Source organism: Brachyistius frenatus, unplaced genomic scaffold (assembly GCF_029030835.1).
Source record: "Brachyistius frenatus isolate BFR_SWC_R1_liver_20210118 unplaced genomic scaffold, ASM2903083v1 Contig_12, whole genome shotgun sequence".
Taxonomy (NCBI): Eukaryota; Metazoa; Chordata; class Actinopteri; family Embiotocidae; genus Brachyistius; species Brachyistius frenatus.
In genome coordinates, this window is record NW_027210611.1 from 1,992,514 (window position 1) to 2,008,723 (window position 16,210).

General features: G+C 42.0%; 2 protein-coding genes across 5 annotated transcripts in view; both read right to left on the reverse strand.

Moving 5' to 3' along the window:
- LOC138617277 (voltage-dependent R-type calcium channel subunit alpha-1E-like) overlaps positions 1 to 5,559 on the reverse strand; it is a 52,501-nt gene extending 46,942 nt beyond the window's left edge. For all 4 annotated transcript variants that reach the window (XM_069692119.1, XM_069692117.1, XM_069692120.1 and 1 more), the window contains exons 1-2: positions 5,481 to 5,559; positions 987 to 1,090 (exon numbers count right to left, since the gene is read on the reverse strand). In XM_069692119.1, the coding sequence (XP_069548220.1) occupies positions 987 to 1,079 (93 nt within the window). In that variant the 5' untranslated portion in view covers positions 1,080 to 1,090; positions 5,481 to 5,559. The remainder of the gene's footprint in view (positions 1 to 986; positions 1,091 to 5,480) is intronic.
- On the reverse strand, positions 5,444 to 15,371 carry LOC138617167 (uncharacterized). Its single transcript, XM_069691921.1, has 5 exons — positions 14,937 to 15,371; positions 11,395 to 11,848; positions 10,648 to 10,753; positions 9,109 to 9,182; positions 5,444 to 5,744 (listed from the first exon to the last, which is right to left on the reverse strand). Exons 2-5 carry the CDS (start codon positions 11,808 to 11,810, stop codon positions 5,444 to 5,446), a joined length of 897 nt encoding a protein of 298 aa, XP_069548022.1. The 5' UTR covers positions 11,811 to 11,848; positions 14,937 to 15,371.
- Between the last annotated feature and the right edge of the window lie 839 nt (positions 15,372 to 16,210).

The window sequence follows — 16,210 nt, forward strand, 5'->3', positions numbered from 1 at the left end:
GTTTACAACCAATGGATGCACGCACAGCAGGGGGGTAGAAAACACATTGCCACAATATAATGAGCTTATATTTGGACGTTTTCACTGTGTCAATGAGTGGTCAAATCCTGCATCCCTATGTTAAGTGCACATTTATCTCTTAGTGTTGCTAATTATGTCCCATATACATCATTTTTTTAAAATATCTTTATGACAAAATGTCTCTTCTTTCTCTTCCTATAAACCAAAAATTACCCATCTTGAAAAGAATGTGACCAGCTAACCCACAAACACAAAAAAAAATAATCCTCAGAAAGCCCTGAAATATCATAGTGTATTCTGTAAAACATTTTTTTTACATTTCCAAAAAATTATTTGAAGTCAAATTTATTAATTTCTCCCTCCTCCTCCTCCTCCTCCTCCTCTTCCTGATGTAACAATCTGAGTGAGGGAGGTGTAGATCAAGATGAGCAGCTCTACAGCTCAATGTTGCACAATGAAGCCGCAGCCACTTTCTGAATTATATGTAATAGATTGGATTTAAATCATTCTTCAAACAAAATCCACCCATTCTGCTTCACCAAGAAATACCTACATCGCATTACAAAAAAAAAACATGCTCTGACTTCCACTTCACTCTACACTGAAATAAATGCAAAAAAATAAGACACTATCTGAGGTGGTGATACGTTAGTATTTATTAAAGACAATATCCAGAAGATAACACACAGGATCTTCAATGGATCCTAATTTGAAATATCTAAAAAACAAAGAAGACTGGACACTGAAAAAGCTCAAATTCAGACACCCACTCGTGAAATATACATGCTATATCCTAAAACTGAATCTAGTAAACATCTTTTGGGGACTTTGCAAAACCTGTAGACTGAACACAAAAACAACTTGTCAACTTACCCCACATTCAGGTTTGTTTTCTACCCCCTCACATGTCCATGTCTAAAAAACAAATCTGTGTCGAGGATAAGAAAACAGATTTTTGTGCTCACCAGTCTCTTTGCCATGGGGGTCTTATCCTCTCCAGGGAGGTGCTGCTCCAAGGCCAGGACAACACAGTTAGCGGTGATGGTGGCCAGGATCATGTACTCAAAGGGTGTAAAGGCCGTCAAGTTAAGGAAAAGTTCTTTCATCACAATACAAGGACAAAACTGGCACATAAAAACAGACAAATAGAAAACAGAAAAACATCCGATGGAGATTACCAGACATGACTGTATTTCATATTTGTTCTGTTTTTGAAGGCACAACAAGATACTATACACGATAACATGACACAAATAAGTCCTATGTTTTAATGCTGAGAATATTCTCAGTCACACATTTCCTCATGTCTATAGCTTCAAATGTCCAAAACACTGACAGCAATAACAGTTTTTTTGTCATAGTTTTTGGAAAATCTCCACAAATATTTCAAAGTGGTCGAGTGGAAAGTAAAAAAAATAAAATACATGGATGGATGATTAAGTGACAGATGAATTATGGCATGGTTCACATTCTCTGGTATTGGAAGCAATCTGTTAGAGAGAATGCAGTATCCATGGAAACCTGCTTTTAAAAGTGCTTTTAATGGAGAGAAAGAGAGCAGGTTAGGGAGGGAAGGAGAGCGCTGGGAAGTCACCTTGGCCCGAGTGGTCTAACCGCACTCACTACAGCAAGCAGTTCTCATGGCCCCTTTGCAAGCCAGCAGCTTGCACCACAGCAGACTTTATAACCTGCAGTGTACATCCATCTCAGAGTCTTTACGTGACTAACTTGTATCAGTAAATGTCGTGTCCTTCTCACGAAAGGGAAGCAGCCGAGGTTGGAGCTAAAACTTAAATTTTGAGTTAATTCACTAGTTGGTCCATAAATGTTTCATGTTTCATAAATGACAGATTTGTGAAGCAGTTCAACAATCAACTGCAGTTCAAACATGAAAAAAAAAAAAAAATCAAGACACGGTAGGCGTTTCTATGAATGTATATATGATGTAATGCTGACACAATTAGTCACCAGAAAGTGACTCAACATCAAGTTTCATAATCGATTAATCATTTAGGTCATTTTTCAAGAAAATGTGTCACCCACTCTCTGCTTCGTGCTTCTCAAATTTTACGTGCAGTTGCTTATTTCATTCTAAATCAGTTCAGGACAAAACATCATATTTAAAGATATCATCTTGGACTCTGTGATGGAATTTTGTAAGTTCAATTTCATTAATTCTCTGCTACTCTGAATTTTAAATTTCAATAGAACATGATGAATGTGCAAATAAATAATAAACACATGTAACAAAATCTGACGTCTTTCGATAAAACATTTTTAAACTGAAATTCGTCAATTTGTAGATTGACAAAAAATGTAAACACGAGTTCATTTGCTAATTAATCATTTCAGAAATTTTTCAAGCTAAAATGCAAATTGTTAGTTTCAGTTTCTCAGTGTGACAGTTAATATGTTTGGATTTTAGAGTCTTGGTCAGACAAAACAGGAATTTTGATGACATCACTTTAGGCCTTCGGGAAATTGGGAATGGAATTTTTTTATGTTTTCTGAATTTTATGGAGCGAATGATTAATCAATGAATAGACAATGAAAATAATCCTTATGTAGCATTCAAATACTTACACAGTTCTGTTTCGTTCAAGACAATCACAAATCAGTGATCTCAAACTCTTAAAGCTGCTGATTAGTCGTGTTCAACGTTGAAAATTAATTCTTGCTTAATTTCTTGTGTGATGCTTTTTGCAGTCGTCAAGGTGTGATAATTCTGTCATTTCTTTTGTGCCTTCATGTTTTCCTGTCAGTGAAAACCTAAATAGGCCATCATAGATTTTCTAGCAATCGAAACGTGTGTATATGTGTGTACATGCCTGGGCCGTGCGGGTACAGCCTGTGTAGAGCTGCACGCACGGTGAGACTATGTACCCCAACACTTGTGACTTTCAGTCCCGCGGTGTTCCCAAGAGATCGTCGCTGCTCATTATTAATTTTCCTGCCTTGAGTGAAATGGGGTCACTGACTCACAGAGGAGTGTTGAGATGGGGGCCTCTGGGACTCACACTGACTCACATTGACAAGTCCACATTGTTGTCATTGAAAGTGGTTGAAAATAGCTAAAGTGGGAAATACTTAATAATCTCGCCCACTCTGTTACTAACCATTACCTGTTACCATGCATACCAGTCATTACGCAAGTTTTAGCCCTTTTAGACCAAATCACATTCACTACTGCTATGTTACATACATTATGCTGTTTTTGATTTATTAAAAATATTTTCTGACCTTCCAAGTAGCCACTGTCTTACGTTTGATTTATCAAATGAAACCAGTTGACTCTTGATTTATCTAGGCTCTGTTGTGCATTTCCTTCTCATTTTGTTATGTTTTTCAATCACTGATTGAATGTCAGTGGACACATTCATAACGTATGGTTGGGTTTAATATAATCTAAAACTGAGCCACAACTTAATCAATAAAGGGCTGCAACTAACATCCATTTTCAATACTGACGACTCTGCCCCAAGTCTGTAAAATCTTGATAACTGTGGAAAAATGCCTTAATCGTTATTGTATAAAGTCCAAGGTAACACCTTTAAATAACGTGTTTTATACGACCAAAAGTCCACCACCCAAATATGTTCAGCTTACAATCACAAAAGAACTGTTGCCACCGTTGCTTGACTCAAACGATCAACTGATTCTCAAAATTTTTGCAGATCAACTTCTTCCCTATCAAGTTATTGATTTTCTAAACATCTGTACGTTTAATATGTCTTCAAATCCATACATGTGCAGTGCATTGCAGTTCATTTACAGTTTCTTTTCTGAAAGGCACATTAAGAATGTTACGCTTGACAGTAATTAATGGAGTGTGATGGATTACGTAACAAAATAGAGCTTTAGGATTCTGCTTGTGGGTGTTAATGTTATATGCATATGAATGGAGACTAATGTAGATATGGAAGGGTAGAAAAAAATACATTAATAATCTAAAACTCCACAGCATACTTTTCAAAATGGTCTGCAGTCTTGTTTTGTTTATACACCAAAACCAAATATAGTCAGTTTATTACATTATAAAACAGAAAAAAGCAGCAAATCCTCACATTACCAAAGCTGCGAGCAGAGAATTTCAGCTTTTATTTTAATGATTCAAAACAATTACCGACTAATCTATAGCCACAGAATTTGTCAGTGTAAGTATAAGGATCGCTGTGACGGTGCAATTTGTTATAAAAAAAAAAAAAAAAAAGTGCCTAATTTGGGCAATAAAGGTCCCAGTAACGACTAATCTTGTGTGAAACGTGATCTACGTCTGCAGTAACATACAATCAAAAGAGGCACCAGTGTCACCGTTTCCTGTGAATTCACATGAATCTGTTTCGCTCCAACAATCTCAAAGCTTGGACGTTACAGGTCTCACCCAGTCAACACTCTGACATGTGCTGCTTTCACAGCCCACGATCCACCGCAGTACTACTGGCCAGCTCTCTCCCACATAGTGTAACTCTGCCTCTGTGATACCGACAGTCACAGTACCGTGCTGCCAGTGGCCAGCTAGTCTTGACCACTAGCCTCACTCCCACACACCCACAGAGCCTGCGGTTAGGTAACAGTGGGAGACTGGCACGCTGCACCGGAGGGGGTGTAAGACAGGAGGAGCAGTGGGTAGATATGGCAGCTGAGAGATGCTGCTGAACTGATTATTCTATCAAAACATCTGAACGTGAACACAACTGATCAGGAAAACAACTCCAACATGAACAAGATAAATAAGAATAAATACTGAACAAGCATCGTAGTCATCTTGCCATGACTAAACGTGATTGTGCTTTAAGGTTACAGGAGAAATCATTTCCCTGATGAGCTCTGTTAGACCTGCAGAAGTTCACGAGAAAGAAACTGTTGGCCAACGCTACAGCAGGAAGCAAAGAAATGCTGCCTGCATGGATTTGAACTGACACCTACTCATGGCCAGGTTCATATTCCAATGAGCACTAAGGCATCAGAGATGTGCCTACATGCCACCCCCACAGTTAGCAGAGCTGCTTCTAATGATCACCACATGCTAAACTTTCTGTCTTCTGCCAGCACTGGAGCAAATGGAGCCCACAGATGAATACATATATGTTACTCAGCAGGATTACGAAGTAGGTAAATTCATCTATGCAGAGGAATTCATTAAAAAGGTAATTTTCAATCCGATCATTTAACTGACAGCTGGAAAAGATGGAGGGGGTTATGCAGACAAGCAAAGAGACTGAACAAAGAGGAAAACAATCAAAAGACATAGACAAGACTAGGCACGCTAGATTGCACTTTTTAGACATGGTGCAACACTCAGCAGTAAAAGGGAGTTGCATCTATTAGTTGCAGCTGCTCGCATGCTAGCTGTTGCTGTCCATGGTGCTGAACTAAGAGCCTAACAAAGCTTTAACAAACTATCAGGAAAGCTAAGACAACTTTAAACATTTAATTGTGCTGCTTTTATGTAAGGATATGGCCATTCAATTATTCGCCTCGCGTATTTCCTGATGATGTTGTCCTCTGCAAATATGAAGAGCGACCTGTTGACGGTGAGGCAGTTCTGCCGGTGGGGCACGGGGTTGTACATAGCCATGGTCCGGGCCCGCTGCGCCTTGGCTTGTTTCAAGGAAGCCGTCAGTTGCGCCGAAGCGGTGTCCTGAGCGTCGCCGCCGCCCTCCAAGTCCCCATCCCCGGAGTCCACCGTGGTGGGAGCGGACTCGTCTCCGAACCGAGCCATTCTACAAAGAGATGAGGACACGACCGGCTTAAAAAAAAAAGTGTTTTCACTAAAGGGCGACTTCAAAATGAGCTTTCAAAGTGGAGCTAAGCGAAAAATCATCCACCTTCCACTGACAGCTTTACGAGCGCCAAGATTCCCCCAAAAAGTTACAGATCACTCCATATCCACGAGAGGAAAAAAGAACTATCATTCAGTTGGCGTGTGCTTCAGGAAAATCTTCCATGTACGTAACAAACAGCTCTGAACAACTCTTAGCGTTCGCTAAACAAAACAAAAACAAAAAAACAAACAAACAACGAGTTTATACCTTGAAAATTTCTATTAACATCCAAGCCCGTTTTGACCTGACAAACCGGGAGCTACGTGGTCAAAAAAAGAAAAAAAGTGCTCTTCAGATGGAGATCCGACGGAAGTCTTCCCAAACTTTACGCATCTTCTCGACCCAGTAAACTTGACAAAAAGGAAGCTCTCGTGTGAGAAGAAGAAGCCCGTTTAACGCGACTAAACCAGAATCTGAAAGTCTTCTCTAATCGGGCGCAAACTTTAGCAAGAAGGTTGCATGAATCTGCTAGATCAGCCAGTCCTATCACCTACTGGAACATTATCAGCCGGGAGCGCATAAGCACCGGCAGCCCCCTCCCACAGTACTGAACATGGCGATTTTAAAATTCCTCTGAATGAAAGCTGGTGGAGAGGAGGGACATATATTGTGTTACCATGGCAATTAGAGTTTGTTGAGGATGTTCAAAAAACATTTTTTTTATTTTTTTCCTAAAAAAAAGAAGGAGGATATATAGGCTACAGGAGGCTGTGTGGGTATGTGCTTCAAAAACAATTATGTAAAGATGTTTGTGGGTGCTGTGGGAAAAGAGAGGGGCGTACAAACTAAATAAAACTGAACATGCCAGACAATGTACAGAAAAAGATAACGGGTCTGTGGATATGTGGAGAGCAGGCGGGGAAGGGAGCCCACAGACAAGAGATCACCTATAGAAGCTCTTGACTCAGTCAACCCCCGTTTGAACACTTTCATTGTCATATTTTCATTAATGGAAACAGACTCGAACTATTAAAACATTTAAAAACTAGGCCATTGTGCTAATATTGGAGTAAAAGTCACGAGTAAAATTAGAGCATGAAATAGATCTTAGGGCTGCTCCCTTTTTGAGGGAAAGCAGAAGAAAGCCGGGTCTTTTTCACACTCGGTGCCACAAGTGAGACCTCATTAGGCAACTGGGCTCTCTCGCTCCATCTGCTGCTCTCCTTCCCTCCTCACCGGCTCCTGAAGATGACCACTTCAGCCCCCACAGACTCCATATTATTCAACCGGGGCTTGTTTTATGCCTGGAGCTGCGTTTGTCACAATTAAAATTCAACCAGTCCACTTGACGTCCCAGCACAAAAACAAGCCCTCTCTGCTGCTGACTGACAGACTTTCACTGTGCAGCAGCAACATGCAGGTATAGCAGAGTGCAGACGGGCAGCGGGTGAGGGCTTAAAATGCGGAGGGGGGTTGTGAAAGCAAGCCAAGAGAGAGCGACAAATTCATGCTTGGCAAACAAGTCGAGATCTGGGGAGAAGGAAAAATAAATAAATACAGGATCTATGAATAAGTTTCAACCCGAGCTCCAAAAACGCTCCTCTTCCTGATCTGCATGAAGCCGGAGGGCGTGTCACTTTATGCAAAGCGGGGCAGCTGCACTGACCTATCCAGAGCGGAGTGTAAAAATAGCAAGATGATAAACAGCATGTAATATATACACTTTTCTGATTGATAATTCATGGTGCCTGAGCATTATATTAAAATATCTCACAATCATCTCCACTTTCTACTTAAAAACATCTCTCAAAAACACTCGTTACAAGAAAAAAGTATCTACTTGCACATTGCCCAACAAAAATATTTGTCCATCTCTGCAAACAGTACATATCTGTGTGCGTGTGTGTGTGTGTGTGTGTGTGTGTGTGTGTGTGTGTGTGTGTGTGTGTGTGTGTGTGTGTGTGTGTGTGTGTGTGCGTGTGTGTGTGTGTGTCTGCAGCTCTCTGGTTGCTGTTGTTTCCATAGCGACATAGCTCTCTTGAATTCCTGCTCCGTTCTTTTCATTTCTGCCAACAAAAGCCATGTTGCACAATAGAGCAACCTCTTCCTACAGAAATCTGTTTCTCCCTAGCATGCGCGCGCACGCACGCACACACACACACACACACACACACACACACACACACACACACACACACACACACGCACAAGCACAAACACACTCCTCCCCATCAGGGTCACTGGACAACATCTTGAGGGATGAACGTGTCAAAGACTCCCGTACCCCACTGTCACAGCACCGATGAGCCTGTGCAGATGACCGAGTGTAGTCTGCTTTAAGAACAGTGTTTGGTTTTCTTGCTTGCAGCCTACTCGAAGGCGTCCAAAAATAGCTGTGTAAACTGTTAGCGAAAGAGCTGAAAAGCTTCGATCAATTTGCCCGGGCCTCACTAAACTTTGAATGAGATAAACTCACAGCAGAAAGAGGGTCCATGCTTGCCGGAATAACAAGAAAAGGTTTTCATGTAAAACAGAAGCGATAGGTGGGAGCGCTGCGGCAGTTATGTTCATACTTGATCATAAAATTTTTAAAAAAAAACACATCTTTGGAAACACATATAGGGGGAAGATTTGAAGTGAGGCTGCAGGTGACAGACACTGCGAGTTAAAACGTTAATGGGCGTACTTTGTACCAGAACTCTGAAGAGCATTTATATAATTGCAGACAGGCTTTCACCCAGCATTGACTGGAGTGGTTTTATCATTTTATTTTTCTCTCTGTTCCCTAGCAACAGACACCCTCTAGTACTGAGTTATGTCAGTTTGATTCGACCAATAACTGCCACTTCTATCGTCTCAGATTGGCGTGTCACTGTGGCGGCTTATGCTAAAACATACTAACATCATGGTTGCTGTTTCAGAGCAACAGTCCACATCTGGACATTAGCACCAACAAAGCTCAAAATGTTGGCTGTTTATTTCAAAATCTCAAATGTTTTGTGGGAAAACAGGCTTAAATCACATTTAAGTTAAACAGAAAGGCCATTTCACTCAATACATAGCAATAATGTGTTTTCATAAAAGCCATTTTGCATTTTGAGAGCAAGCTCAACATTATCGAAACTGTCCTGCTTAGCCCGAAAGGCATCATATGTTGCTTCCCTGCTGCTTCTCTGATTCCCTAGCATCCCCTAATGGACAAATAACCACAATACATGTACAGTCGTACTCCAAAAATCAGTACTTGGATCCAATTCTTGGTCCATTTTAAAATATTTTCCATGATTCATATGCAGTAATTGCTCATGCAAGCAACACTTACAGGTCGAATATGAGAAACGTTTGCACACGTGTGATTGGGGAATATACACTGACTTCAAATCTGCTGTTGTGTTTCTGTTCATATGAGAGACAGAGAAAGCAACAGAGATAACATGTACACCAGTAAAGTGGACGTGGAGTGGGATGTGGGGGTACAGCGCAGTGTGAGAAATCAGAGGCTGGAGGGGGGGGGGGGCTTGTTGGTAGGTTGGAGGTTACACCGATGGAGTGCCACTCCACATTCAAGTGGAGGAAAACAGATAATCAGAGTGACGTGGCTCCAGAGCTCAGGAGTTCACGCGTGTTTAATACCATTATAAAGCATCTGATTACAGTAAACTGCAGACAAAAATGTTACACGGGCATTCAAAAAATTAAAAAAAAAAAAAAACCTAATCAACTGATGAAAGTGGTGGTCACTGATTTGGTGATTCATTGGTTAAACTGTAACAATACTTGCAACAAAGGCCTCTGCATATGTAGCGCTGCTATGGAGCACCTTTTTTAAATAAGCACTTTGTATCTGAGCAACAAAGCAACAATAAAAATACTTAATACACTGGGATGGTTAATCATTTGAAGCCTTGACCAGATTTATTTCCAGTATTACCCATTAAGGTCGCCCGTGTGATTTTTTTTTATTTTTTTTTATCATTATTACCACAATGGATAAAGAACCCCGGCGATGGTTTAACATTATTTTATAACATGCCAAGAAATGTGCCAACAAAGAGGTGCAAGGTGTCAAAGGCTCTGCAAATGTTTTATGATGTAGGAAATACATTAAGCATGTTTATTTGGCCTCTAAAGCTCCAAACTTGATTTGTTTACAATTAACGTCATACTTTACCTGTAAATTTTCTCTGAAAGCTGCATTATGTTTTGACCACCAGGCGTAATAAAAAAAAACTTCAGGCCCGACAGCCATCAACATTACTATTACTTTTGGTTGAGACTTTCAGCAGACATTAAAGCAACATCTTATTCTGGCCAACTGTGAAATTTAAACCCAATTCAAAAGAATGATGTGGGGCCATACAGGTTGTTACATGCTCAAACCTTCCTCGAATCACTATTGAGATGATTTTTTTTGGCCATTTCATGATGGGTCAAATCAGGATTCCTGCTGCTTTTGATTAGACTCAACAACACTGTGTGAGCTGTAGAACCAATCAATGAGCTAAAAGCATTAGATTTGAACTATTTACATTTTTATGGTGTATAATGATTAGTATTAATTTAGAAAAATGTTTATTATTTATATCAAAGCTAAATGAGCTCCATCTATTCGTTTATATATTTTATGTAGCCTTTCGGGGGCGGAGGGGGATGCTGAAAACACAAATGACTATCTCGTAAAATCGGGGAACAAGTTAAAAAAAAACAAAAAAACAGTTGCGTATTGAGACATCAAGCTGACGCAACACAACCTTACGATACACTTGAAGTTGTGTACGTGTCGCTTTGATGGCGCTCTGTTTTGGTCTCCGCCCTCCAGCCCGAGGGACATATCTTGCTGCCGAATGCTCCACTATGTTACCATGCTAGCTGCTGACTGTCTGTCTGTCTGTCTGTCTGTCTGGTGTTGGGTGCTGAGCAGCTGCTGTACACTGGGTTTATTAGCGCTCCTCTGTTGTCTGCTGGGGCTGTAAACAAGATACAGGATGGCCGTGAAAACCAAAACAAACAGCTGAAAGATGCTAAAAATGCTCTTTAACGCTCATTATGTAGTCATTTGACCCATTTTGGAAATATAAATGAATGAGCGCCGCTTTAAGAAAAACAGAAATGCCCTGTATGTTGTCGGTGTCTGCTGAAGCTGCAGTATGTCAGACTTCAACAAGTCATTCTGATGACAGGCAGTTTGACACATCTCGGCAGGAAAAGCACAGACGTATTTATCACCATCAGTGTGGGCTGCATGCCATTTCCACTTCAGCAGCCCTGCTATTATGCCTGGTTGCTCGCGTGGCTTATTGGGACCGTTGAATGGAATGAGGACATCATTGAAGTACCATTAATTACATCTGTGCTTTTCTTGCTGTGATGAGTGTCTGCCACCAAAAAGGGATATTTACTGGAATATTTAAATCTAATCTGCATTCTCATTCATACGTTTCCGAAACCTTGAGGCCTCTAATGACATACGGGTTGAAAAGTTAAACCGCATATCAAGTGCATTGCGTTCTTCTACAGCAGCACTTTTATCCTCCTACATGGAGATTTATCATCTTTACACATACAATATAAAAGGAATCCTTTGACTCTGAATCTCTTTTATACTCACTCCCACTCCTTCCTGCGGGCTTGTGGCGTGCTCTGTATTTTGTGAGCCTGGTGGGCCATGATGATGTCCTTCTGCTCCACAAGTCCCCCCCGCCGTCGCAGCATGCCGTGGGGGCTCAGAGACCCCGAGCCCTGATCCGACAATCCCTCCTCCTGACCACGAGGCACGTCGAAGCTAGCTGCTCGGGGAGGCAGCCCCAGGTACTCGGGGACAGCGTGAGGGACCTGCAGGGAGGAGGAGCGAACGCCTTGCGCCAGGCCGGGCCGGGCGGCAGGACTCTGCTTCCTCCAGGCCTCGGGCTCCGGGAGAGACAGGGAGGACAGGACGCGTGTCTCTCCACGACGACCACAGCTGCTCGGAGAGTGGAGGTCGGGCGTGAGGGAGCGGGAGAGGGACTGGTCTGAACTGGTGAGCATCTCTACAGAGGTCGGTGGTTGGCAGTTTCAGCATAATGCTGCAGATGGGAGGAAAAGGGCAGAGAGGCAGAAGGCGGCGGGGTAAGGGTAGGAAGACATTTCATGAAACAGCTCAGAAAAGTGTCGACGACGTCTTTCAGTCAATCCTCCACTTTGGCCCAGAATAAGGCTGCACCCATGAGCAACCGTGACGTGGGGAAGTTTCAACCCCCGAGTGGGGCAAGACACTTTATATCCCACCCGGAAAGTGGAAGGTTCGTGAAGCTCTGAGAAGTAGGTTTGATGTCATTAAACATGGCAGCGTTTTGTATACAAAAAGGAAGAAATTAACATGCTGTTGAAAATGAGGTGAAACAGACCTTTTTTTTTTTTTTTTTTTTTTCCCTCTGCACCATTTTCATTGTAGGTAAAGCACAAGTGTATTAATGATGGCGGAATCCCACTTTGTGGAGCTCCTTCTTTTGTGTATGTTGGTTTACCGTCATGGCTTTCTGGGCCAACTAATTGATCTGAGCCATCAATAATATGCCGCTGCAACTACTGCGACAAGTCAAAATGTCTGCTGTGAAAAAGGTCCTTAGCCACGCTTGGTTAGCTTGGCGTGTCAAGATTGCTAGCTACGGTAAATGTTAAAACCTGCAGTACATGAAAACAAAACGTTCCCACTTCCCACCTGCTCATGAAAGCACCACTAGTGTGTGTGTGTGTGTGTGTGTGTGTGTGTGTGTGTGTGTGTGTGTGTGTGTGTGTGTGTGTGTGTGTGTGTGTGTGTGTGTGTGTGTGTGTAAATGATATCGCCCTTCTGAGCTCCATTTCGTCCCTTTGTTGGTTTACATGGATGATGACGAGTTTGCTTGCCACTTTTCTGTGTTGTGACAGCAGAAACGCAGCAGATTTTCTGTGGGCTGCAAAGTTGCCAGTTTGTCAACGCTCTCAACTAGAACGTGGGATATTCCCAAATGGGAATTTTCATAGCGCCGTATAAAATAACAATCAAATGGATAACATTGAAGTCTGGTTCGGATATTCAATCTGCAGAGAGAATTAATGAAGATAAGCTTTGGATGTTTAACGGGCGCTTCCAGCAGGTTGGAGTTATCACACTTTAAGTGAATTATAACGACATCTACTACCTAGTTTGGCACAATATAGACATTTACGGTTCCTAGACTGAGAGTTTAGAGATCCGTCACTTTTCGTTCCGAGCCGTCATCGGGCAAAAAAAAGTTGAAGTGTCCAATGCTCTAGATTAAGACCAATACCTGCAAAACTGATGACATTCCCATCAGTCTCAACTGCATTTTGTCTTTCGCGCTAATTAGCAAATGTCACTAGGGCATGGTATCAGTAAGTATTTTCATTGTAGCATGTGAATAAGCTGACATTGGCCTTTAGCTCAATGCAATGCTGTACATAAGTACAGCCTCACCTTGTTGTTAGCATGGCTGTTGGTTCTTAGTCTTTTATTTCTCCTCACAAAGCAAGTAACAAGTCGCTGAATATGCGCTCTGCCTGACTTTTCTCTTTCTGATATTCAAAAACGGAACAATTTGGAAGCCGATCAATGTACCTGCCAGTCTTGGTAGCTGGATTTAGGGTTAACTTTGACCGTTTAACAGTTGACCGTACAGTAAGAAATTGGTGAAAATATGTCTCAGGAACAGACTAAATGCACTTAACGGGAACATGTAGAGCAGAGAGTGATATAAATCTTTTTCTACTCAGGAGTGCAACTTAAATTCAGAATAGATGCCATTGTTTAGCTGTACTTCTCTAAATCATCTGCCAGGAGGATCTTTGATGCTGGTAGTGCATATTAGTTGGAGAAACAAAAGGTTTGAACCAGCAGGCATGCAGAAATAGTACCAGTAATCGTACTGGTGGGCGGAATAAGACGGCACAGAAAGCGGGTCTGGTAAAATGAATGGGACATTTAGAGAACGATTTCTTTCTGTTCCAGCTCTAAATTAGACACGTTTTCTTTACTGAACACGACAGGAGGAACTGCCTAAACCTTTATTCTGTTGCCGCCGCTGTCCAGTTAAGCACACGTGAGCGAGACAGAGAAACATGGAGGGGAGATGAGGCGGCAAGGCTGGAAAACAGCAAGTTTGCGGCAAGCCGGTAGGAGACAGACGAAACAAGGCTGTTTCCGCTGAGCCGCAGCTGAAAAGAAGATGACTGAGTGTGGAGGAGCTGAACCAAAGGCGCTCGGTGACTCACTCATCAGCAGCGGGGCTCCTCAGACGTGAACTGGACACAGTCTGAGTTGAGCTCTGGCCTCCAACACAACAGCGTGGCCGTCTGACAGCTGCGAGAGGCTACAAGGTCAGCGCACACATTTACAAGGGTGGCTTGATCGCAGCTTCATGCTGCTCATGGGTGAGCCGTCTCTTGATTTTTAGCAAAGCCATGCAAGTTCAACAGATACGTGATAGCTCGTCGTTAAATGTTAAGGCACTTGTATCAACAGGCACGCCCTGGAAAAAAAATAAACACACACACACACACACACACACACAGCAGGGGCAACAAAGTAGGATGATGGATCTGTGAAATCTGGAGAGCTGATTCAAGCAAAGAATAAATGAATCATGAATGGCAGCACAGATAAGAGCATCAGTGCAGTACAGACAGCAACTACTGTTGCAGGTGTCCGCCTTATCTGCACAATTGATTTAAGTTAAAACACTTGTTTGGGGACGCGCTCCTATTTTAAATTCAAGTTTCAGCTGCCGGCTGTGATCTGCTAGGCTTGAATTAGTGCAACCACTGTAGGAGCCTACTGGAAAACAACACGCAGCCCCCCTCGTCTCATTTGTGCACGTCAGCTGCAGGTCGGCAGTCGCTTTCGAAATGCATTAAGCTGCCTGTTAGCAGGTATTTCTAATTCGGCTGCCGTTTCTTTATTCCAGTGGAGTTCAGTGTTTGACGCACAAGCACGTGAAGAAACAAACAAAACAAAAACAAAAAAAGAGGAAGAAACAAAGCAACAATCATCATAACAAGTAGGTGGATAGGATGCTATAAATGTACACAGGTGGAAGGGGACTGAGGCAGCCCCCGCGATAGGAAACACAAATATCAATTAACTAATGAAATGATTAATTAATCTGACAGCTTTACCTCGAGGTGACGCGCGCTCCTTCATCGTCAGTGAGCCCCGATCAGGTGCAATATCCTAAAATTCAGCCCCCTCTCTCTCTATCTCTCTCTCTCTCTCTCTCTCTCGCACTCAGTTCAAGTTTAGTGGTTTGAGGATGATTGCGCGAGGATTCCTTGAGTGATGATTACCGCTGTGTGGCTATAAATACTGCGGGGCGGCTGGGAGCCAGGGGAGCGCGGCACAGACGAACGTAAACAGGCATGGGGACGAGAGCGAGGCACGGAAGTAATCCCAGTCATCTTCACTAGCTGGCTGCCGTCACATGAGTCACTGTATGTAGGGCACAACGAACCGCCGCGTGTCTCCTGACTTCATTTAAAGGCTTCATTGAATTGTGTCAATTCTCGGGGGGGGGGGGGGTCTACAGCCGTCTGGAAGGTCCGGCGCGAGGGTTTAGCGGAAGAAATAAAATGCAACAGGTTTGTTCATTTGAAACGGTGGTCTGGTGGCGTGAGCGCAAACGCAAGGAGATATGTACCACTAGATGGTGGACTAAAGCCACATACCTGATGCACAGCAGGTTCAGACATCAGGTGTTTTCTTTACCTTCACCTCTATCTTCATCTCTTTTTGCAGGTTCTTAAAGGCACCTGTTTGTGTGAAAGCAGCGCGAGAATTAAAATGTGTTATTTCAAATGTTCACGTTAACATTGAATACAAAGTATTATCCACGTAAATAAAGTCGCTTTTTTAAGTGAAAACCACTGCTCACATTAGCTACGTTACACGCAGTACGGTTCTCAACATTAAGTATATATCACTGGGATGTAAAAAAGAAACATTGGTACATTCATTTTAAGAGTTTAAGTTACTGGTTTCCAATTAATGATGTTTGAATACAAAACACACTTTAACAAAACAAAAAAACACACACAAAAGTACTTGCAAGTAGAGAAAACAATTAAATGATTATTAGAATGACAGAAAATTAAATGCCAGGTATTTTAATAACGATTCACTTAATTTGGACAGGTCATCATTGTAAATGAGAATTGGTTCTCAATTGATTTTACCTGGTTAAAATAAAGGTCATATATATTTTATGACTTAGACATTTTATGGTTTCAGCTTCTTAAAAGGAGGATATTTTCTGCTTTCCCTTTTGGTTATTTGAATTATTTAGTGATTTTAAAGACTTTGAAGTTTGGTTGGAAAAACTAGCATTGAAAAGGTTTCACTGATATCTAGGGAATTGGGATTCTCATATTTTTCTTGTGTAAATGTGGATTATGAT

Coding starts and splice junctions, on each gene's coding strand:
- LOC138617167 (XM_069691921.1), bottom strand. CDS start 11,810: ATGCTCACCAGTTCAGACCAGTCCCTCTCCCGCTCCCTCACGCCCGAC. Junction 9,183..10,647: donor GACAGTCAGCAGCTAGCATG/GTAACATAGTGG, acceptor TCATATGAACAG/AAACACAACAGCAGATTTGA. Junction 5,745..9,108: donor ACGTTTCTCATATTCGACCT/GTAAGTGTTGCT, acceptor ATCTCTTTGTAG/AATGGCTCGGTTCGGAGACG.